Source organism: Muntiacus reevesi, chromosome 3 (genome assembly GCF_963930625.1).
Source record: "Muntiacus reevesi chromosome 3, mMunRee1.1, whole genome shotgun sequence".
In the NCBI taxonomy this organism is placed as follows: Eukaryota; Metazoa; Chordata; class Mammalia; order Artiodactyla; family Cervidae; genus Muntiacus; species Muntiacus reevesi.
Window position 1 is genome coordinate 116,799,956 of NC_089251.1, and position 23,351 is coordinate 116,823,306.

The window sequence follows — 23,351 nt, forward strand, 5'->3', positions numbered from 1 at the left end:
TACTTCACTGAATTCCTAGGGTGAATGGGGAGCATTTTGTAACAGTCAGAAATATGATAGATCTGTCAACATTTTGAAAGAAGATGAAAGACTGTTCTATACTCTATCTAGGGTAAACAAAAATCCACATAATTTAAACTAGATAGAAAAGAAAAACAAAGGAAAATGAGCATATTTCAAAATAAAAGTCCCCATCTTTTGCTATTTTTTAGAGGCTACACCTCCTAAATGCATCTTTACTTTTCTCTCTCTTTCTCTCCTTCTCCCTCCCTCCCTCTCTCATTCCCTTTCCTTCTCATTTCTCCTCTGCTTCCCAGCACTCCTTTTCCCCCAGAGGCACTGGCTAGAATTACAGATGTCCCAGAGTAAGGAGAAATTACCATTCCCTGGTGGGAATGAAGATTCAGCACCTCGGTCAGCACATGGCCCCTCCCCCAACCTCATCCCACTCCTTTCCGTCTGCATTTAAGCCTGTGACAGGGTCTTTTGCAACTTACGTTCCGGTGGAGCGTGTGAGGAGAGTGAATAGAGCCAAGACTCAGACAGGAGGGGATGAAGCCAGGAATGCTGCCCAGGTGTGAGCAGTCAGCCTCCCGGGATGGCCTCTCGGGCAGGAGAGAAGGCCCATCCCCAGAGCCCCTGAGCTGAGACTGTGCTGCTAGGAGACCTTATCTCTGTTGTTTTCTATTCCTGCTGCCACCCCAGAGAGAAGGACTCAGAGCTGATGGCCTTGTTAGGTGCTGAGTGGGCCAAGCCCTGGGACCAGCATAAGACTTGCAGGATCCTGGGCCATCAGAACCACTGCCTTGGCAATCAGTTAGCTAGAATCTGAACCCCTCCTTGATAGAAATTGGGAAACAGGGGTCTAGAAAGGGAGAGAGACCCACTCCAGGTCACATAGTGCCTTCACGAGTCCACCTCTGATCTGGCAGGTACATAAGGTGGAGTCTAGAGGTGAAACTTAACTCACAATTGCATAATTCAATGGTGTGGAGTCTGGGTTAAGTTCCCGCCTTGAATCCCAGGGGGATCACAATTCTAGTGGCTGCTGCCTGTCACTGAAGCTGTTCTCAAAGTTGAGAAACATTTCCAGGGAGGCCAGTGAAGAGCTGGGCTTTAGCCTTGGACAGGCCTGAGTCTGATTTCCAGCTTTACTGAGTACTGCCTGTGGATCCCCTGGGAAGTAGTGTTTCCCTGCTCAAATACTGAGATAATGATACTGACTTCTTGGCTTATTTCAATGTTAGATAAGGTGCAAAAAGTCCCATTGCTTCACTTGCTGACCATGAACATGGTTGTGAGTGGGGGTTTTTGTCATTCTATCAATTCTTTCCTGCCCTGGGGAAGATGCTTGCTGATCCCTGCTTCCACCCCAAGGCTGGACTGCCTTTGTCTCCCCTCTTCACTTACTTGTATTAAATGTGGGGTTCCTGGTGTTATACTGACAACCGCAAATTCTTTCATTCAGGAAGTCTCTGGACACTTCATACCTCTTGGAGGTCCCCTGATTTCCCAGAGTTCCCAGTTGGGTGTTCAGATTAGATCCCTACACTCCCAGACACTTGGAAACCATGCATGAAGATGGGGCAGCAAGCAGCCTTTCTGGGACAAGGTGCTGAGCCTGAGTGGGGGAAGGGGAAGGAAGGACCGTAGACAGGGTACTCCTCCTCCAGGGGACAGATGCCCTGAGCAAAATAGAGGAGTGTGGCTTGGGAGGAGTCACAGCGATCTGAAAGTATGGGGCGAGGGGGTGATGGGGTTCTTTAGTCCCAGGTTCACTCCCTACAGCTTCTCTGTAAACTGGGACGCTGTCAACCATTCAGACACCTTTCCTTCTGCACTCTCCAACAGCCCCTCCTCCTCCTCACTCATGTCCATCTTCCAAGAACTGCAAACAAGTAGTGACTTGGGTAGTTTCCTCTCTCTTTCCTCCCCGCCTCCAGGTATAGGTGAAGATCCAAACCTGGCGCCTTAGAGAGCACCCAGTCTAACCTCCCTCATTCTGTAGGTGAGGAGTTGGAGGAAAGGACCCTCAGGGTACAAAACAAGTCAGCACAGAACTAAGACTAGGCCCAGGAGTCCTGCTTCCAAGGCTACTGCGCTGCACTGCACAACTATAGCGGGTCCCAGCAGCCTTTCTCCTTAGTGTACACACCTGTGTGTCCACATGCCGGGCCTTGACTCCTGGCCAGGTGGAGGTGGGATGGACCTCCTTTGACATAGAGAACCTGGGGAACTGCCTGGCCTGGGTGGTCGCACACCCCCTCACAAGGCACAAGAAGACTCCTTAGGAGCAGAGCCAGCCCAGAGGTTGAGAAAACCCACCCAGTTATAGGCACTGACTCTGGGAGGCAGCTGGAGTGACAGGCAGGCCCTCCCAAATGCATGGCACTTTGCAGCTTATAACAAATCATGTGAGGTTGGTGTGATTATCCCCATTTTTCAGGTGAGAAAACTGAGGTCCAGAGAAGTTAATTCATTTTTCTAGAGGCACACAGTGACAGAGCCTGGATTTAAGCCTGGGTCTGTGGGGTTCTAGGGCCCAGTCTCTTGCCACTGTCTCATGAGCTCCTCTCTGCTTCCAAGGCTACCACCATGCCCTCCTCCAGGCCAAGACTGACAGTCTTCCCTGACTGGTAAGTTGTGATGTGAGTACCTTGGGCTCAATTCTAAATCCACTTAGTGCAGGATGTGGGACCGTAGGCAAGTCATGTCCTCTCTATGAACCTCATTTTCCCCCTCTGTAAAATGGGCATGGTGCTACTCAGCAGGGTTGCTTTGTGGATTGGCCATGTTGATTTATGTACGCTGCCTGGGCCAGGATAGGTGGGCCTCTGTGTGTGTCAAAATGAATGACACGGACCACTCACAGCCTGTAACTTTAATTTAATACAAATTCATCATAACTCACAAAATGGGTAACATTTAGAATAAAAATACTGCTGGGAGTGGCCCAGATTCTCGTAGCTGAATAGGTGGGGTGAGACTGAGGATTCCTCCTGCCCAAGGGAGGACCCCATGGGCAGCAGTTGTGAGGTGGGAGCCCCCCAGGTTCAGCTAGTCTTGCTTCTTCGAAATGGGTATGATCAAAGACCCCAGGTTCAGAATCTAGGCCCCAGAACTAGAAAGGAAAGCCTAGGGTGGGAGGCTTTCAGTTTGGTTCTGCAGGCTCACTCTAGGGGTGCCTGTCCTGGACAGGGACACAGCCTTGGAGCAGGACACTTAGAGGCTCTGCTGCTTCAAAGCCAAGGCCTCGAGGTGGATTCCAACAGCAAAAACTGAAAGTGAGCTTGTTCAACACACATTCTCACTTTCTTTTGTGCCATTTTGTATGGATGAGGCTGGAAAGAAGAAAAGTACATTTCCCAGACTCCCTTGCAGCCAAGGTTCTGGATCTGATTTATGTTTCCCCAAACAGAATCCCTTGTAGAGATTTGGATCTGGAAACCGAATTGCCTGGAGAGAGGCAGCCCTCAGGACATCATTTACTGGCATGGACAGCAGCAGAGACTGCACAGTTCTGCAGCCAGCGGCTTCTGATGCAGTGGCTGCCTGCCGATGGGAGCAGCGTTCCCGGTCACAGCAGACGTGATGAATTTGGCGGCTGGGAGCTGTTCCTGGAAATTCAGCAGAGTCGGCTCCTCCAGCCCTTGCAGTCATTTTGCAAAGCCACTAGGGACCTGGTAATAAATCTTTGTCTAATTAAAAAAAGCTAAAACAGCTCATGTTTTCTGCAATAGTATCCCAACTGAGACAGAGGCCAAGATTGATGGGGGGGCCAAGCCAACAGCCCACCCCAGTGCTCAGGGCCTAAACAACTGCTCTCCCCAGCCTCGCTACACCCTCACCAGGTCAAGAGGCCTGGTTGGACCTTGGTTCAAAGCAGCTGGGGACCTCCACCATCCAGTGATGCTTGTCCGACATGAGCCTTGGGGTATGCCATCCTCTTGCCTTAAGACCCGTGGGCTTAGCTGGCTGAAACATGTGACCTCAACTACTGGGTGCCTTCCACAGGCCACAGCATCATTTTTGTTGCTGTTTAGTCACTAAGTCATGTCTGACTCTTTTGCAACTGTAGCCCACCAGGCTCCTCTGTCCTCTGTCCATAGGATTCTCCAGACAAGAATACTGGAGTGGGTTGCCATTTCCTTCTCCAGGGGAATCTTCCCGACCCAGGGATCAAACCCACACCTCCCGCATTGCAGGTGGATTCTTTACCACTGAGCCACCAGGGAAGCCCAATATCATTTTTACCCACAGATAAATGGGAAAATCAGGAACTATAAAACTCTTGGTACAGGGGTGGAAGGAGAGGGGGTTTCTCAGGGGACTTTGGGACTAGCTACCACCTGTGTCCACCGTGGGTTGTGATCAAGGACAAAACGGCCCATCACTAGCTTGGTCAGGGGCAAGTCTCAGGTCTGGGAGAATTAGAGGGTTCTCTCTGCAGTTGCCAACTGCTGGCAACACTCTGACACATCCTGAGGTCAGGGCATGGGGGCGGGAAGGAGACACAGGGATGCAGTCCCCTACCGCCAGAGGAGGATGAGGGGTTAGGCGGGGGCTGCCATGAGGAGAAACTGCGTCTGGTTCTTGGACCACAACTGCATCCCCATCAAGGTCAGAGCTACAGAACATCAGTGCTGGAAGAGATTTTCGGAGTCACGGAGCACAACCTCCATTTCATAGATGGGGAAACGAGGCTGAAGGGTAAACAACAGGCCTGAGATCTCAGGGGTGGCCCCCTGGGTTGGAGTCCAGGCTTCCCGTCTGCGGGGGCAGGGCTCTTGCTGGTGACCAAGCCCAGGCGCCCACGGTCGCCCTCCACCGCACTAGATGCGGACGGTGTTGATCCGCAGCGGCTGCACGTTCTTGCCATTGGCGTGGCTCTGCCCGGGGCTGAAGTAGGAGCAGAGCTTGCCCGGGAACTTCTCACGGAAGGTGTAAAGCCAAGACATGTCGTCGGCGTTGTAGAAGATGAGCAGGCCTTGGTCGTAGTCCAGGAAGACGCCCACCTTGTCGAGCTTGTCGCGGACGTTGAGCCGCGTCCAGGGCTCCGTACAGGCGCTGTACTGGTTGCCGTCGTGCATGACGATGCAGTAGAAGCCGCGGCTGGGCTGGATCTGGATGCTGCCCTTGCGGCTCGCGGCCTCGTGCGCCAGCCCGATCACCCACTGGGTCTTCTCCGCCACCACCACCTCCCAGTAGTGGACGCCGCTACTGAAGGCCTCCGAACCCAGCACCGACACCTCCACGTCGAAGCGCTTGGGCGAGTCCTGCAGCGGCTGTGGGTGCAGGTTGCCATAAGCCACGATGGTGCAGTCGTCAGACAGAATCAGGCGCTGGTGGGCGGTGCCTGGGTCCAGGGTCAGGGCGGCTGGCACTGCGGGGATGGGGGAGGAAGAGATGAGTGGAGAGAAGGCTGTGGACCCACTCTGTGGTGCTTCCCTGAGGCCAGGTTCTGGTCTGCCCCCCGGAGGCTGTGTGATGCTGAATACATCACAGCTTCTTCCTTTGTAAAACAGGAAGGTGACAGGTAAGAGCCTTATGGATTGAAACTCGGTTGTAGGGGACAAGAGCTATGGCAGCTTGTTCACTGATGATTTCCCAGGGGCAAGGCTCACAGTGGGTACTCTGCAAAAATTTGCTGAGTAAACCTGAATGAGGTCCAGAATTGGATGATTTCAGAGCCGGGAGGGAGCTTAAAGATTCTTCAGGTGCTGGATAATCACCCTATGGGGTAATCTGGAAACTTGTGCGGGTGTTTGACTTGTCTCCATAGGTAGGATCCAGGGATGCTAAACACCCTAAATGAAATGTGCAGGGTGGTCCCATATCCCCCACCAATAAGTTTCAGATGCTCCCCCAGACATTCATGTGGATGAAAAAATCTTTACAATGACCCAGAACTACAGTTTAACTCCATTTTACACATAACTATGAAATAATTTTTGTACAGTTTTAATATATTCTGAATATATTGAAATGCAGCTACCCCATAAACTGGGGGAAGACTGAATTTGTTTTGTCTGGAACTTCACTAAGAATTGTTCGCTTTTTTTTTTGAAAGTACATCTCTAAGAAGAACACCACTGACCAAGATAGCCGACCTATTTTGACTGCATTTGAGGCAGAATGGTGTTCTACCTGTGGTGTGAGCACCTGACTCATTCATTATGTTTTCTGGGGTGGTTGTGAGTGAGCATCTACATATTGACATATACAATATTTTATTATAAATACGTTCCTTTTATTTTTTTCCTTTATATATATATCATAGATTATATACATATATATGGGTGCATATATACTTGATATTGTGAGAAGGTCATACTAATTTTGAGTCATTACAAATTATTTGTTATGAAAAGTATATGATGGGTCTGAAAAAGTTGAAAACCACTGATTCTAGGCCAATTCTCCCATTTGACAGATGGGGAAACTGAGACCCAGAGAGGAGACTTGACTAGTCTCAGGTCACAAACAAACACTGGCAGAGCCAGAACTAATCAAGACCAGGTGCAATCCAGCCCCAGCCTTCTCTTCCTACCTACCTCTCACTCACCACCTCCCATTTCAGTCAGGCCCAAGCCTTCACCCAGACTTTTTCTTCCTTCACCTCACCTCTGCTTCTTATAATCATCCCCATGGGGCTCAATTCCAGTGCCCATCCTCAGGGAAGCCTTCCTGGTTGCTTCCTCTGAAATTTCTCAACTTTGTTTGTGCCTCTCTCCTGACACCTGGGGTAGTCCTCTGTGTCCATAACTTATCATGTACACCAGGAGGGCAAGGACTATGTGTTCTCCAACTAGGTTCTCCCTGGCATGCCCCGTGCCCAGCATCTACATATTGACATATACAATCTTCCCCACAGCCTGGTGTGGGGAAGGTTTCCAGAAAGGCTCACCAAATCAAACTGACCCCGCTTGTGTTGGTCTTTGGGCAGGCTGGGGCACAGAGCTCTGACGTGGCCACACTGACTTCGCAGGCTTGGCTCTCAAAGTCTCATGAACTCTTGTCAAGGACTCTGTTTACTCTTGCCCCCCTGAAGGAGTTGATACCTAGCCAGAAGAAGGAACCAAGAATTGGCTCCTGTTAGCCTAGATGAACATTTCCACGGCAGAGCAAGACAGGGCAGAAAAGAAGAAGGAATTCTGTCACTAGTTCCTTGGAGCAAAGGAGGGACTCCTCCATCTGACTCTCCGGTGCTTTCGTTGTCTGGTGGAGCGGGGCCGTGATGATGCTTGGCTTGAGCGTCACCTCCAAATTCAGCCATCTCTGCTGGCAGCGTGTATGCAGAGAAATAAAATGCCTCAGTGATGGCCATCATCTCTAACAGGGAGTGACAGCCAGTCCCCCAACTATGCTCCTGTTCTCAGACGAGTAACAAAGCTGACCATTGACTTAGAGCAAGCTCCTTCCCTGAGCTCTGTCAGGAATAAATTTAGTCTTGAGTTTTACACCCTCCTTTCCTATTCTTAGAAGCCAGAGGGCTGTATGGAAACAATTAGCCCTGTGAATAGAGAGGTCAAAGGAAACGTAATTCTCTATCCAGAGACACAGACGAGGGGAGCCATGAGAAGGACACCGAGTCAGCGGAGGAACGTTTCTCCCTGTCCTCTGGTCACAGCGCAGCCTGTCAGACCAGAAGGCTCCCGCCACACGGAATGTGGGTGTTCCCACCACGGGGTCAAGAGGTAGGAGGTGGAGGGGGTGTTGGAGGTATGTGTGTGGGGGGGAGCTCGGGAGAGAAGAAAAATCTAATCAGATACACATGGGGCCACTCCTCTGGCTGTGGAATGTGGGTCATACTCAGGTGTTCGTGGCAGAGGGGCAAGAGAGACAGGAGATGGGCACAATGCCAAGGTGTGGGCAGCTGTCGTGAGTGCCCCGGGGGAAACTGGGCCTCATATCAGAGGTGCCAGCATGATCTGAGGAGATCAGCGACAGGCAGAACCCAGGATCAGAGAAGGACGGGGCTAGGGGAGGGGCGAGAGACCAGCACACTGGAGGGCTCAGCTCCATACTCTTACGTCTAAGTAGGGCAACGTGGGCGCTTCCAGCGCCACTAATGAGTGCGGAGGGCACTCTAGGAGGCAGCCAAGTGGGTTTCCAGTGGTTCTGAGACTGGGCCGACAGGGATAAGCTATAGGATGGAGGAAATCCGTACTGAACTGAGTGCTACCTCCTGGGGGCGGACCCGTGGGACGGGGTCTGCTGTTCATTGGTCCTTTCCGGCAGTGAGGCGGGGCTGGGGGCGGGACCTGGTCCACAGTGAGCAGGGCCCAACAGCCCAACAGCCCAAACGCTCAGGGCAAGGCCTGGCATCCTTGTTAGGCCAAGGGTGTGACCTGATTCTTAACAGGCTCTTGCACCCTAAAACCTGGGCTGAGGTTCACCTCCTTATAAACAGAGGTCCTGTCTTCTGTCCTCCCTTCTGTGCTCCCAGAGACTATGACTGGCAGGAGTAATTGCCTTTAGACCAGAGAGTACCCAGCCGGGGACACGACAAATACCTTTCCCTCAAAGATCGGTTTAGTTAAGGCTATGGTTTTTCCAGTAGTCATGTATGGATGTGAGAGTTGGACTATAAAGAAAGCTGAAGAATTGATGCTTTTGAACTGTGGTGTTGGAGAAGACTCTTGAGAGTCCCTTGGACTGCAAGGAGATCCAACCAGTCCATCCTAAAGGAGATCAGTCCTGAGTGTTCACTGGAATGACTGATATTGAAGCTGAAACTCCAATACTTTGGCCACCTGATGGGAAGAGCTGACTCATTTGAAAAGACCCTGATGCTGGGAAAGATTGAAGGCAGGAGGAGAAGGGGACGGCAGAGGATGAGATGGTCAGATGGCATCACCAATTCAATGGACATGAGTTTTGGTAAACTCTGGGGGTTGGTGATGGACAGGGAGGCCTGGTGTGCTGCAGTCAATGGGGTCACAAAGAGTTGGACACGGCTGAGTGACTGAACTGAACTGAACTCTGAGAAGTCAGTTCCCATATGGGGACTGGCAAATCCTCCACCCATCCTTTATTTTCAGGAGCGGTGCCAGACTCTCCTGAGAATGAACAAATCCTGACCCCTGGGGTTCAACATTTTAAAGGTCAGAGCTCTTTTCTAGGCCCTGGGACACTGTTTTACACAAACAGAAAGCAGGAGCCGAGGTAGCCCATCTGGTCTCCAGGTGTGTTCTCCATCCATTTAAGCATCTCTGAAAACTAACCAAACTGATCACATGGACCACAGCCTTGTCTAACTCAACGAAACTATGAGCCATGATGTGTAGGGCCACCTAAGATGGATGGGTCATGGGGGAGAGTTCTGACAAAACGTGGTCCACTGGAGAAGGGAATGGCAAACCACTTCAGTATTCTTGCCTTGAGAACCCCATGAACAGTATGAAAAGGCAAAAATATAGGACACTGAAAGATGAACTCCCCAGGTTGGTAGGTGCCCAGTATGCTACTGGAGATCAGTGGAGAAATAACTCCAGAAAGAATGAACAGGTGGAGCCAAAGCAAAAACAACACCCAGTTGTGGATGTGACTGGTGATGGAAGTAAAGTCCGATGCTGTAAAGAGCAATATTGCATAGGAACCTGGAATGTTAGATCCATGAATTAAGGTAAATTGGAAGAGGTCAAACAGGAGATGGCAAGAGTGAACACTGACTTTCTAGGAATCAGTGAACTAAAATGGACTGGAACGGGCAAATTTAGTTCAGTTGACCATTATACCTACTACTGTGGGCAAGAACCCTTAGAAGAAAGGAGTAGCCCTCATTGTCAACAAGAGTCAGAAATGCAGTACTTGGATGCAGTCTCAAAAACGACAGAATGATCTCTGTTCGTTTCCAAGGCAAACCATTCAATATCACAGTAATCCCAGTCTATGCCCCAACCACTAACCCTGAAGAAGCTGAAATTGAATGGTTCTATAAGGACCTACAAGACCTACTAGAACTAACACCCAAAAAAGATGTCTTTTTCATCATAGGGGACTGGTATGCAAAAGTAGGAAGTCAAGAGACACCTGGAGCAACAGGCAAGTTTGGCCTTGGAGTACAAAATGAAGCAGGGCAAAGGTTAACAGAGTTTTTCCAAGAGAATGCACTAGTCATAGCAAACACCCTCTTCCCACAACACAAGAGGAGACTCTACACATAGACATCACCAGATGATCAATATCGAAATCAAACTGATTATATTTGCAGCCGAAGATGGAGGAGCTCTATACAGGCAGCCAAAACAAGACTGGGAACTGACTGGCTCAGATCATGAATTCTTTACTGCAAAATTCAGACTTAAATTGAAGAAAGTAGGGAAAACCACTAGACCATTCAGGTAATACCTAAATCAGATCCCTTATGATTTATACAGTGGAAGGGACAGATAGATTCAAAGGATTAGATCTGATAGACAGAGTGCCTGAAGAACTATGATGGAGGTTTGTGACATTGTACAGGAGGCAGTGATCAAGACCATCCCCAAGAAAAAGAAATGCAAAAAGGCAAAGTGGTTGTCTGAAGAGGCCTTACAAATAGTTGAGAAAAGAAGAGACATGAAAGGCAAAGGAGAAAAGGAAAGATATACCCATCTCAATGCAGAGTTCTAAAGAACAGCAAGGAGAGATAAGAAAGCCTTCCTAAGCAATCAATGCAAAGAAACAGAGGAAAACAACAGGATGGGAAAGACTAGAGATCTCTTCAAGAAAATTAGAGATACCAAGGGAACATTTCATGCAAAGATGGGCACAATAAAGGGCAGAAACTGTATGGACCTAACAGAAGCAGAAGGTATTAAGAAAAGGTGGCAAGAATACACAGAAGAACTATACAAAAAGGATCTTCATGACTCGGATAACCACGATGGTGTAATCACTCACCTAGAGCCAGACATCCTGGAGTGCAAAGTCAAGTGGGCCTTAGGAAGTATCACTATGAACAAAGCTAGTGGAGATAATGGAATTCCAGTTGAGCTATTTCAAATTCTAAAAGATGATGCTGTTAAAGTGCTGCACTCAATGTGCCAGCAAATTTGGAAAACTCAGCAGTGGCCACAGGACTGAAAAAGGTCAGCTTTCATTCCAGTCCCAAAGAAAGGCAATGCTAAAGAATGCTCAAACTACTGCACAATTGCACTCATCTCACACCCTAGTAAAGTAATGCTCCAAAGTCTCCAAGCCAGGCTTCAACAGTACGTGAACTGAGAACTTCCAGATGTTCAAGCTTCATTTAGAAAAGCTCCAACACTTTGGCCACCTGATGTGAAGAACTGACTCATTTGAAAAGACCCTGATGCTGGGAAAGATTGAAGGCAGGAGGAGAAGGGGATGACAGAGTATGAGATGGTTGGATGGCATCACTGACTCGATGGACAGAAGTTTGAGCGAGCTCTGGGAGTTGGTGATGGACAGGGATGCCTGGAGTGCTGCAGTCCATGGGGTTGCAAAGACTGAATGACTGACCTGAACTGAGACCTCAAGGTCAAGAGGGATTCAGGAAGGACCATGGACTGCAGGGAGGCCCAGGATCTGTCTCTTGGTCACTATCAACCACATACCACAGTGACCCAAGCAGCAGAGAAACTCCAAAGTCCAGCAGCTCCAAAGACTGGGTAGCAAGTCGTTTGTGCCTCCTTGTTCTCAAGGACAGCAACTTTGAGGCCTGACAGGGCAAGAAATACCATCGGTTCTTTCCTCTACTCAGGCCTTTAAAAAGTCTGATTCCTCCTGCCTACTCAGACCTTCAGCTGCACCCAGTGGGGCATTAAAAAAAAACCTTTCACATCCTCTAGCTCATGAGACCACCACAGCAGCCCCAGCAGCACAAATTACTGTACCCATTTCTCAGAAGAGGAAACTGAAGTTCCAAGGAGATTTCTCTGAATTAAGTGGCTTGCTTAATTTGCCACTTGGCGTGGATATGAAACCGGAATTCGAGCTAATTTTCACTCATGTTCTTTCCTTTATGTGGCCCTAGAAAGCCTGTTCAGCAAGACTGAGGAAACAGCTGATGATTCGTGATAATCGTAAGAAATAGGCATCACGCATTTACTAAGTCCCAGGATTATTATCACAAATAAATAATCTTATTTAATTCTCCTACCTACCCTGGTGATAAATCACACCTTCCGCCATCTGTTTCACAGATGAGGAAACAGGCTCAGACAGGGTGGCGATCTGCCCTGGGTCACTCAGCTTGACAGTGAATATGCTGGGACCCAAAATGATTGGATTCAGATAAGCAGGGGGGCGGGGAGAGAGCAGCCCAGAAAGGGAGGTGGCAGGAGCAAGGGAAGCAGCGTCTGGTGTTCCCTGGACAATGGCCACTTGTCCTGGGTGGGGAGGAAGTTGGTGCCCGGGAGATGGGGCAGTCAGGCCAGACAGTTGGAGGAGGGTTTCCAGTGTCAGCTGAGGGGTGCGGCAGGGGTGTGGGTGGAGGTGGAGAGTCGAGGTTCCAGAGCAGGGGAGTGACAGGTGCTAAATAAAATTCTCTGGTGACCTAGTAGGAAGCCTGAACTGGAAGGCGGGTAGGCAGGAAGCTGCTAGAATCCAGGGCTAGGTCCCTGGGGGCGCCTGCCCCTCCCATCTAGACATAAAGGGCCTTGGTTTTGGCAGAAGAGCCAGAGTGACTTCACAGGCCCTACAGACAAAGGAAGAGGCCCGGCTAACCAGGTCACTGTTCTCTGAACCCCCAGGGGCTGCTATCCTCGGCAGGATGTTCAGAGCACATGCTGGGGCTCCCTCTCCCCCTTTCCTACAGGCTGTTTTCTCTGGGGAAGTCATTCTTAACTGGGGTGGATCTGCCTCACAGGGGACATTGGACAATGAATGAGATATATTTGGTTGTCATATCTGGGTGTGTATGTGTGTGTAGCATCTAGTTGGGTAGAGACCAGGGATGCTGTTGAACATCCTCCCGTGGACAGGGCAGCTCCCAAGACAAGGAATTATCCAGCCCCAAATGTCAATAGTTCTGAGGCTGAGAAAGCCTGCCCTGGGGCAATCAGCAAATTCCCACATCCGTTTGCTCTCTTGTGGGGGAGTCAAGAAGGGAACACTAGTATCTCTATAATAGAGGAGGAAACAGAGGCTTAGAGGGGGGAAGGGACTTGTCCAGGGATGTGCAGCAAGTTCCTTCATTTAACAAATAATCATTGAGCACCTACTTAATACCAGGGTATTCTAGTAACAGAACTGAGACCAGGACTCATTCATTTCTTTATTCAATCATCCACAAACATTTATGGCACTGGTTGCTGGGGATGTAGAGTGATGAATCAGACTCAGCCCTTGACAGCCATGCAGACATTAATAAGACAGCAAGACCAGGAAAGCCCAGGGCTACTTGGAGAAATCCAGGAAGGCATTTCAGAGGAGGTGTTTATAAACTAAGATGTGGAAGAGAGTAGGAGTTAGTTCTCAAAGACTGAGGTTTGTGTCGAGGGTTTTCTCACTTGTGCAAAAGTGAGAAAAGCGTGCAGGAGAGGGAATATGGCTCATGTAAGACCTGAAGATGGTTCCGTGTGTCTGGGTGGGATATAGAGGGAGAAGGAGAGACTGGCAGGGCCCAGATCTCACAGTGCCTTGATACATAAGGTTTAACTGCCTGGATTGCCTTGCTGAGCTGTGATGGGGGTGAGGCAGGTGGCAGCTGAGATAAATCAGCTCCTGAGACCATCTGCCTGAGGGGCTTCCCTGGGTCAGGGGAGGGGTCAGGACCCTTGGCCGGGCTTCTTGCTTCCTTGAGTTATGCCGCGTCACCCATGTGTGGCCCTCACACTGCTGGGCCCCACTATGAAGGTCCCTCCAAGGCTGGGAGCACACAGAGACCCCCCATCCCTACCCCAGCAGGTTAGTCCAGAGCCCTACCCAGTTGGCTGGAAAATGGGCCCTTCCCCCAACTACTGCCTGCTTTGTCAATGAGGGCACAGATCCAGACTAAAGGGTACTAGGAGGTATCCCTTCATCTTTGTGAAATTGGTCATGATGCATCAGAGGCAGCCTTCAGTCACCTAGAGGGGAGCCCCATCCCTGTCCAGCACTCACACCCTCAGTGATTGTCCTCAGTCCTTCTCCATTTGTATCTGGAGGCCAATCATGAGCATCCTGGGATGCTTCTTTGTGTTTATCGTTCTCAATGCCAGGGATTGTCTGGGGTCATCTCTAGGCCGCACCCTCCCCAAGTGGGAAAGCCTTCAGTTTTCAGTGCTCAGTGCAAACACCATCTGCTCAGTCTTCCCCTGGCTCCTTCCCTGACCCACCTAGAGCTTCCTATTGCCTCTTGGGCTCCCATGGCCCCGTGTAAGTCCCTCATCATGGCCCTTTTCCCATGGACTGTTAGGGTCTGTTGTCCCATCTGTCTCTCCTGAATGTGCCTCAAAGGACTTTCAATGTTTGTACCTGAACGAATGAATCCAGACAGGTGCAAACAGCTCTGATTGCTGTGTGACCTGGGAAAATCAGTGAGCCTCTCTGAGCCTCAGACTCCCCAGCAGCCTTCCTGGGTTGGTGGTATGAGACCAGAGAATGCTTGGTAGGCTTAGTAGGGAAGGGCACACCCTTTGGGTCTGATGGTTCTGGTTCAAATCTTGGTTGCACCATTTACCAGGTTATGACCATGACCAGTTCCTAACAGTTGTGTGCCTCAGTTTCCTCATTTAAAATATAATAATAGTGTCTACCTCTTAGGGACTAGTCCCCTCTACGTCCTCGTCTCCTCTCTATAGGACATTGCACCTGACTCAACACATAGGCTCCCTGCTGCCAATAGGTTCGACTCTGATGCCCTGGTGGGTTGTATAATGTTGGGAAGGTGTTGATCTCAGAGCCCCAGGGTCTACTGACTCTACTAGAAATCCATTTCAGACTTTCTCCCCTCTCAGCCAACCTCCCATGACCTTCTCTAGTTCATTCTCATCCCAGCAGATGACCTTGCTTCCTACCTTACTGGGAAAGGCAAAGCTATCAGAAGAGAATTCCCAGGAGCTCCCACCACCTGCCCCTCTGCTTCAGTGCCCACGTATTCTCCCTTCTCTGGGCTCCCAGCAGAGGCTGGGGTGGACCCCACACCCGACGGCACCCCAGCAACTCTCCCTCATTCATCCTCAGTTCTACCTTCTTCTACTGCACCTTTTCTGTGCCCCCCTCCCCCACATGCTGTGCTTAGTCGCTCAGTCGTGTCTGACTCTTTTTGACCCCATGGACTGTAGCCCGCCAGGCTCCTCTGTCCATGGGGATTCTCCAGGCAAGAGTACTGGAGTGGGTTGCCATGCCCTCCTCCAGGGGATCTTCCCAACCCAGGGATTGAACCAGGGTCTGCTGCTTTGCAGATGGATTCTTTACCACTGAGCCACCAGGGGAGTCCCCCCCTACCCCCAAACATGCTATCATTTCTTCTATCTTAAACAAACAGCTGCTGCCACATTCTCTCTCCTTCCCATAAATAAAACTCTTTGAAAGCACTGTCTCCACTTCCTCTCCCATTCTCTCTTGGATGGCCTCCAATCAGGATTTGCCTCCATTGCTCCACCAGAGCGGCTCCTGTCAAGGCCATCAGGACCAAGAGAACAGTCAGTGCTGATCTTCCCACACTTGGCGTTGCAGTCTGGCCACCACCAGCCACTCTCCCTCCTCGAAACACTTTCTCCACTTGGCTTCCAGGATGGACCAGGTCTCCCTCCTATTCTCTGGCTGTTCCTTCTCGGTTTCCTTGACTGGGTCCCCTTCCTGTCCTTGACTTGTAGGAGGGCCCCAGGGCTCTAAATGTTAGCATGGTCCTCTCTCTTTTCTCTCTACCCTCAACTCACCTCCTAGGTGACCTCATCCTGGCTCATTTGGTACCGTCCACATGCAGACACCACTGGCCCAGACCCTCCTCCTGAACTGCATACGTGTCATCTCCACTGCCGTCTCCACATCTGCACTGAGACATCTGATTGGCATCACGAGCCTCACATGCTCACAACTCCATCTTCCCAGTCACCTCAGCCAAAATCGTTCTAGTCTTCCTTATCGGTTTTCTCTTTCTCACGTCTGAGATCCAATGCATTAGAAAATCCTGTTGGCTCTCTGTTCAATATGGATCCTAAATCCAGTCACGTCTTGCCATGTGCAGTGCTATCACCCTGCTTCAGGCCAGCATCACCTCTCACCTGGATTACTGCAATAGTCTCCTAACCTTTACCCCTTACTCCTGCAGTCTATTGTCAACTCAGCAGCCAGAGGCACCCTTTAAAAACTTAAAAGCTCACCTTGCTTCATGTTACCGTCCCAAACCCTCAAGGACTCCCAGCTCACTCAGCATAAAATTGAAAGTTTTCACCTGGGCCCACAGGCCCTCATGGTCCGGCCACTGCTAGCTCCACTGTCCTTCTCACTCGTTCCACTCCAGCCACACTGGTCTCCTTACTCTGCCCTGAACATGCCCGGCGTGCTCCTGCCTCAGAACCTTTGCACCTGCTAGTCCCACTGCCAGGAGCACTCTTCCCAGGGTATCTACATGGCTCACTCTTCTTCCTTCAGGTCTTTACTCCCTCCTTCTCCGGGAGATCTTCTGACTGAATCCCCTACCAAACGTTTTTTTCCTGCCTCAACATCTGCTAGCCCCCTTCTTTATCTTTTATCACTATCTAATAAACTATGTATTTTACTTATTTAATTTGTTTTCTTTCTCTCTCACACCCTAGGCTGTAACTGAGATGCACGAGGGTAGGAAGTTTTTCCTGTTTTGTTCACTGCTTTATCTTCAGTACCTAGAACAGTGCCTGGTGTAGGTAGGTGCTTGATCTCTTCTGTACTCATAGAGTGAATGAGTGAACAGCCCAGACCTCAGTCTCTTCATCTAGAGAATGGGCACACTAGTAGAACCAACCTCTTGGAGTTGTATCAATATAAAGATTCCCTGGGTTGAGTTACTGCAGGTGCCCAGCACAGGCCCCGGAACATAGTAGATGCTCATTAAGGCACCCTTCCCATCCCTCTGCCCTGCCCCCATGCTGTGTGTAGAGCAGGGGGTTGGACTGGGCAGTGGCCCATCTAGCTCTGACCTGTGATGATCCTTGCCTCTTCCTGGGCCCTCTGGTGAGTGGCAGGAAGGGCCTTACCTGGGTGGATGTCTTGAAACAGGGACTTCCAGATGGTGTACTGCAGGGGGCCTGTGTACTTGGAGGTTGGGAAATCTTCATAGGTTAGGTTGGTCTCGTGGATTTTCCCTTTGAGCCTGGAAAGGGAGCAAGAGAGCAGACCACATTGGGGGCTAGATTCCTGTCTCAGCACCTTCAGGGTCGCTGGCATAGGGCGAGGCCATGAGTGGGAAGTCTGCCATACCCAGACTCAAGTGCTTGCTTCTACCACTTCCTAATTCTCTAGCTATCACCCTCAGTTTCTTTATCTTTAAAATGGGTACTATGATAACACCTGCCTCCTAGGCTTGTGAGCACTGTGCGGCTTAATGCATGTAAAACGCTTAGCACGGTGTGTGCCTCATGGTCAACATAATACATGACATCAGCTATCAGTACTGGTCATTGAAAGTAAAAGTCAAGGTCACTCAGTTGTGTCCAACTCTTTGCGACCCCATAGACTATATAGTCCATGGAATTCTCCAGTGGGTAGCCTTTTCCTTCTGTAGGGGATCTTCCCAGCCCAGGGATCGAACCCAGATCTCCCGCATTGCAGGTGGATTCTTTACCAGCTGAGCCACAAGGGAAAACCAATAATTAAGTGTTATTATTATTTTATTTATTTGTTATTTTGGGGTGGCCATGCTATGCAGCATGCAGGATCTTAGTTCCCCAGCCAGGGATTGAATCTATACCCCCTGCAGTGGGAGCATGGAGTTTTCACCACTGGACCACCAGGGAAGTCCCAAGTATTATTATTAAAGGTAGCCATGGAACCAGAGAGACCTGGCCTTGAATCCTGGCTCCCCCATGTACTAGATGAAGGGCTTTGGCCGGTTGCTCCAGTTTCTCTGTGCCTCAGTTTCTACATGTGTGAAATAGGTATGACAGTAGTAACGACCTCCAAGGGGCTAGTTGGGTTATAAAAAAAAAAGATATTATAATAAATAGTATAAAATGTATATTTATAACATAAATCACACAAAATAAGTAATATCCTATAGGATTATAAATATTATGTATAAAATAGCGTGCGTACACAAAGCCTTCACCCCAGGCTATGGCATAGAACAGATGTCCTGTGTGTTTGACGGAGATCTGAATGAATGATTTCTCTGCTAACCACCCCTCCATCCTACAGGGGCTGGGGAGGAGTGACCCATCTGGAGAAGACGCTGGGGCAGGCAGGCACTCACCGTTCGGACAGCGAGGCCATGCCGGCCAGGAAGGTATGCCGGTCGGTTTCGGCCAGCCGCTCCTGCAGGATCTGCGCCCCCTCCTGCACCTTGCGCAGCTGCTGGCTGTAGCGCTGGACTTTCTGCTCGATGTCGGTTAGCGTGCGAGCTGTGTCTGCCTCCAGCTCCTCCAGCATGGCCTTCTGCCGCTCCCGCAACAGCCGGTGCAGCCGCTCGAACGCCTCCCCGATGGTGGTCCGCAGGCTTTTGGTGGAAGACTGTGGACACGGTCATCGGGGGTTAGTCAGGGAGAATCGATGGGGTGATCCTTGTGTGAGAAGAGGAGAACGAGGGTCTTGGCACTCAAAGAGGAAAGGGTGGGAAAGGTACATTCAGTGAGGAAATGGCAAAGAGCATGGCGGCAGAAGAGAGCTGGCCTGATCAAGGACAACAAATAGTCTCGTTAGGAAACAAATGAAGTGGTCCAGGCGAGACAATGAGGCTTGAGCTAGAGGAGCAGCAGTTGGACATGGCTTGAAAGACATCTGTAGGGGGTGCCTCGGTGGCCCTGGTGACCAACTGGCTGGCTGTAGGGGTAAAGGAGAGACAGGTGTGAGGATGATGTCCGGATTTCTGGCTTGGGGACAGGAGGGATGAGGAAGTGGGCCGGAGATGTGGCGGGATGGGCAGGGAGCAGATGCTGAGCTCAGTCTAGGAGACAGTGAAATTTTTATTTTTTTAAAAACATCACTCATGCAGCCTAAGCAAAGATGCCAAGGAGATCACAGATGTCAGAGAGCTTTATAAATGGCAATGTACTGGGCAAAGTTTCAGGGTCACTCACTCTGTCCCAGCACCCCCAGACCCTCTTGCTAGGGAACAAGAGTTGTGGGTTAAAGCCATTGTCACAGAAAAACAAGCATGGGCTTGATTGATTCTCTCTGTCCCCAAGGGTACTGCCAGGCCCAGGAAGGGATTGAGTGGTAAAAGGCATAGCTTTGGTGCCCAAGGGCACTGGGTCTCCCGCTGTGGCAACTTTAGTTGCCTGATATCTCTGAACCTTGGTTTTCTTATCTGGGAAGAGGGTTACACAAAGACATTGCAGGGCCACGGTAAGTGAGGGGAGATTCACAAAGCGCATGACATTGTTTGAGGTGCAGCCCCAGAGCCTGGTTATTTAAACACTGGAACAGGCACATCCCAGAAGTCTTCGTGGAGAGATGGCTGCTGAGCTGGGGCCTGAAGGGTGAGCAGGATGTCAGTTGGGGGTGGAGGCGGGGAACAGGCCGAGGGGACAGTAAGAGGCAGGATGACACAGGGTACAAAAGTGCTGCTCAGCGGCAGCAGCGTGTGGGGCCTGCCTCTGCAATTTGACTTTGTGGGATTCTGACTGGGAGTTCACAGAGTCAGAGACCCCGCTGTGTTCAGTGCCCAGGGCTCTGTGGGAAGCTCCACAAAGGCTCAATTAGGGCCTGTTCCCTCCCGGTCGTGGCTGTGGGCCGGCAGGAAGAGCTGCTGGCAGTGGGCCAGCCTCCCTGCGCATGCCCACCCAGCTTGCCAGGCAGACAAAGAGGGTGGTGAAGGGAGAGGCTGGGGGTGAAGGGCCAGGCTGCCTGTGGCCCCTTGGAGCCCCCTCACCCAGGGAAGGCAAGGTTCCTGCAGCAGCAGGTCATGGTGGGCAAGATGGGGCATGCCCGCCCTGGACCATCTGCTGCTGCCTCCAAGGAACCCTAAATCTCATGGCCAGCACTTCTGGCTCCTCCTCGGCCAGTCCGCAGCAGCATTTGGCCCAAGGGCCAGCCTCTACTAATCGAGAATTCTGGTTTACCTCCCACCTCTGTGGCTGCTCCCTCCCTGCCATCCTTGTTCCTGAGGACTCATCCAGTCCTGGCTCCTTTTGTTCATACATGACATGCCCTCCCTCATCTTCAACTCCCACTGCTCTGAGGCTGCTTTCCAGATCCATCCATCTTGAAGGCCTTACATGTCTCCTGAGTGCCACATTCATCTTTCCACCTGCTCCTCCACACATGCCCATGGGTTCTACCAACTCAATGGTTTAACGTGTCAACTACACCTAATCTTTGCCAACAAACTTGCTGCCAGAGTGATCCTTCTAAAGTGCAAACTGGGTCACAGTCAGTCTTGTGTTCAGGAACATCTCTTGGCGCCTTGATGACTAGTACAGCGCTAAATTCCTTAGTCTGGAATTCAAAGTCCTCCCTCTAATCTCGCTTACCACTCTAGTGCCATTGCACTGTAAGTCTACCGACCTAGAGTGGACCCCTCCCCCAGCAAATGCTTTATTCAACTGGCAAACTCCTACTCATCCTGTGAGACCCAGACCAAAAGCTCCCTTCTCTGGGATACCTTCCGTAAATTTTGCAGCCAGTTAAACAGGCTAAATGTTCCCACAGCATTTTGTAAATATTCTTAATATGCTGCCCCATGTTTTATGTGGCTTCCCAGCTAGTGAACGAACCCCTCCTGGGTAGGAATAACATCTTTCTTAACCCTGCACTCCTTGTGCCCATCCCAGGGCCTGGCACAAGGTTGATGGTCAGAACCTGCTTGAATGGTGAAGGAGGGAAGGGTCTGGCCCAAGACTGATCTGCAGAGGTGGGTGCAGACTCCATCATCTTTCTTGGTGGGGGCCTAGTGTCTCCAACACAAGAGGAGAGAAAGAAACTGGGAGAGGGCAGCTCAGAAGTGAAACATCAGAGTGACAGCCACCCCAGGAGCCCTAAGTATGTCCTTGATGGGTTCTCTAGGCCTCCCCAGCTTGCAGACCACAGAGCCAGAGATCTTGCTGAGGACAACCCAGCGTGAGGCTGGAATATGCCCTATGATCTGACAGAATTAGACAGTAAGCTCTCAATTTGCTACTTACTAGCCATGGGGCCTCAGGCATGTCCTGCAATCTCTCTATGCCTCAGTCTCCTTGCTATTAAAATGGAGACAACAATTCCTACTTCAAAAGGTGTGTTTTTTTCTCACTCATTTGCTCTGCAACTATTTATCATTGTGGCAGCAGGCACAATTGAAGGCACAATTGTGGCAGGAGGAGATTGAAGGCAGGAGAAGGGGACGACAGAGGATGAGATGGTCGGATGGCATTACTGACTCAATGGACATGAGTTTGACCAAACTCCAGGAGTTGGTGATGGACAGAGAAGCCTGGCATGTCGCAGTCCATGGTGTTTCAAAGAGTCGGACATGACTGAGTGACTGAACTGAACTGATTTATTGTGTGCTAAACAGTGTATAGGTTCTGGGGAATCCTGCGGTCATGGAGGTAACGTTCTGTGCAGTTCAGCAGGACAATGGCTGGGGAACACAATTCCCAGCACAGAGAAAGATTCAGCTAAACTGGTGTGCCCCATTTACTCTAGTTTTTTCTAGGACAGAGCCAGGCCCGCCCCACCCCCAGTCCCTTCAGTGCCTCGACTGGGAAAGCAGCCCCCACCCCAGCCCACCACATCCCTGGGAACACACTGGGGCTTGGAGGAGCGGGGGCTGCTTCAGAAAAATACCCTGCCAAGAATGCGTCACTCGGTCAGGGCCGACCAAGGAAAACATTGGGCCCAGGGAGGGAGATCAGACAGGCCCTCAAGCCGGGCCACTAGAGGGGCAGGCGCCACAAGAAAGCCGAGCCGAGTCAGGCACCAGGTGAAATATGACCTCCAAAGCATCCATAGGCATTTCTTGTATAAACACCCCAGTCCAGACAGGAAGCAGGGCTGGGGGAACTGGAGGGGAAGGTGGCCCCACAGGACCCCCCAGAGGTAGACAGATGGACAGGAAGGCAGGGGAGGAAGAGGTCAGTGGAGAAAAACAATGGGGGGGGGGGGCGGTGGTTGGAGAGGAGAACAGAATGCTGGGGAGGAAAACAGATTATAATATTCCCCTCTCACCCAGACAGAGGCTTCCATTTGTTTCTCTTCACCTGAGAGGTACCGGATCCCCATGCAGGTGGGGAAACTGAGGCTGTGAGAAGCAAAGATGCCAGAGTTCTGGGTCTGTTTCTTATCTGTTGCCCGCTAAGGGTCCTGCCTGGAGGCACTCCAGAATGTTCTCTGAAGAAATGTCTGTCATGACCTCCCTGAGACCCCACAGTGGGTTGGCAGCCAAGCTGGGGCACAAGTCTGGATCTCCAATGGCCTCTCCAGTGACCTCTGGAGGCCCAGAACATTCCTAAGGCTCGGCTCCAGCTGCTGCTGGCAGCAGCATCTCTGCAAATGGAGTGCTATGCTGTGTGTGCTAAGTCACTTCAGTCGTGTCTGACTCTGTGCGACTCCATGGACTGTAGCCTGGCACACTCCTCTGTCCATGGGGTTCTCCAGGCAAGAACTGGAGTGGGTTGCCACGCCCTCCTCTGAGGGATCTTCCTGACCCAGGGATTGAACCCACATCTCTTTTGTCTCCTGTACTGGCAGGCAGGTTCTTTACCACTGAGCTACCAGGACAGTGAAATCACCCAAGAGCTTAGCAGCCAGGACAGCGGAGAGTAAAGCAAGCCTTGCTCAGTTAGAGAGATATCTGTGGAGGACTTGGAAGGAGCCCCTTGGAAGTGTGCTAGGATCCAGAATAGCATGGCTGGACAGAGCCTGGCAGAGTCCCTGCTGCACAGATGGGAAGATTAAGAGTGCAGAAAAGTATGCAGTTTACCCAAAGTCACACAGCATGGAGTGCCTGGATCAGAACCCACAGCCTTCCTCTCAGGTCAAGGAAAAACACTTTTCTTTTCAGACCATCGTATTCAAAGCCTGCAGGGTTTGCCCCTACTCTTTATATCTTCACGGTCCGAGTTTCAGAGAGGAGATTATACCAGGGCTGAGCCACAAATCATCAGGAGGACTTGGAGGGAACATTCTCTCCAAGAGATTGGAGGGATTGCTAACTTAAAATGGGTGTGTTTAATAACAGGAGAGGAAAAAGAGACTAGGTACCTTCTTCCAGTCCCATATGACATCAGGGTTTTCCTAGAGGGTCCCTGATCCCATCTCAAATTTCACCCAAAGCAGGGAGCGAGGATCCTATCCTTAACCCC

General features: G+C 50.6%; 1 protein-coding gene across 1 annotated transcript in view; it reads right to left on the bottom strand.

Moving 5' to 3' along the window:
• Positions 1-2,880: 2,880 nt before the first annotated feature.
• The window catches only part of TRIM62 (tripartite motif containing 62), a 36,137-nt gene continuing 15,666 nt past the window's right edge, over positions 2,881-23,351 (bottom strand). The window contains exons 4-6 of the mRNA XM_065927593.1: positions 18,323-18,579; positions 17,109-17,224; positions 2,881-5,383 (exon numbers count right to left, since the gene is read on the bottom strand). Coding sequence (XP_065783665.1) covers positions 4,833-5,383; positions 17,109-17,224; positions 18,323-18,579 — 924 coding nt within the window. The 3' untranslated portion in view covers positions 2,881-4,832. The remainder of the gene's footprint in view (positions 5,384-17,108; positions 17,225-18,322; positions 18,580-23,351) is intronic.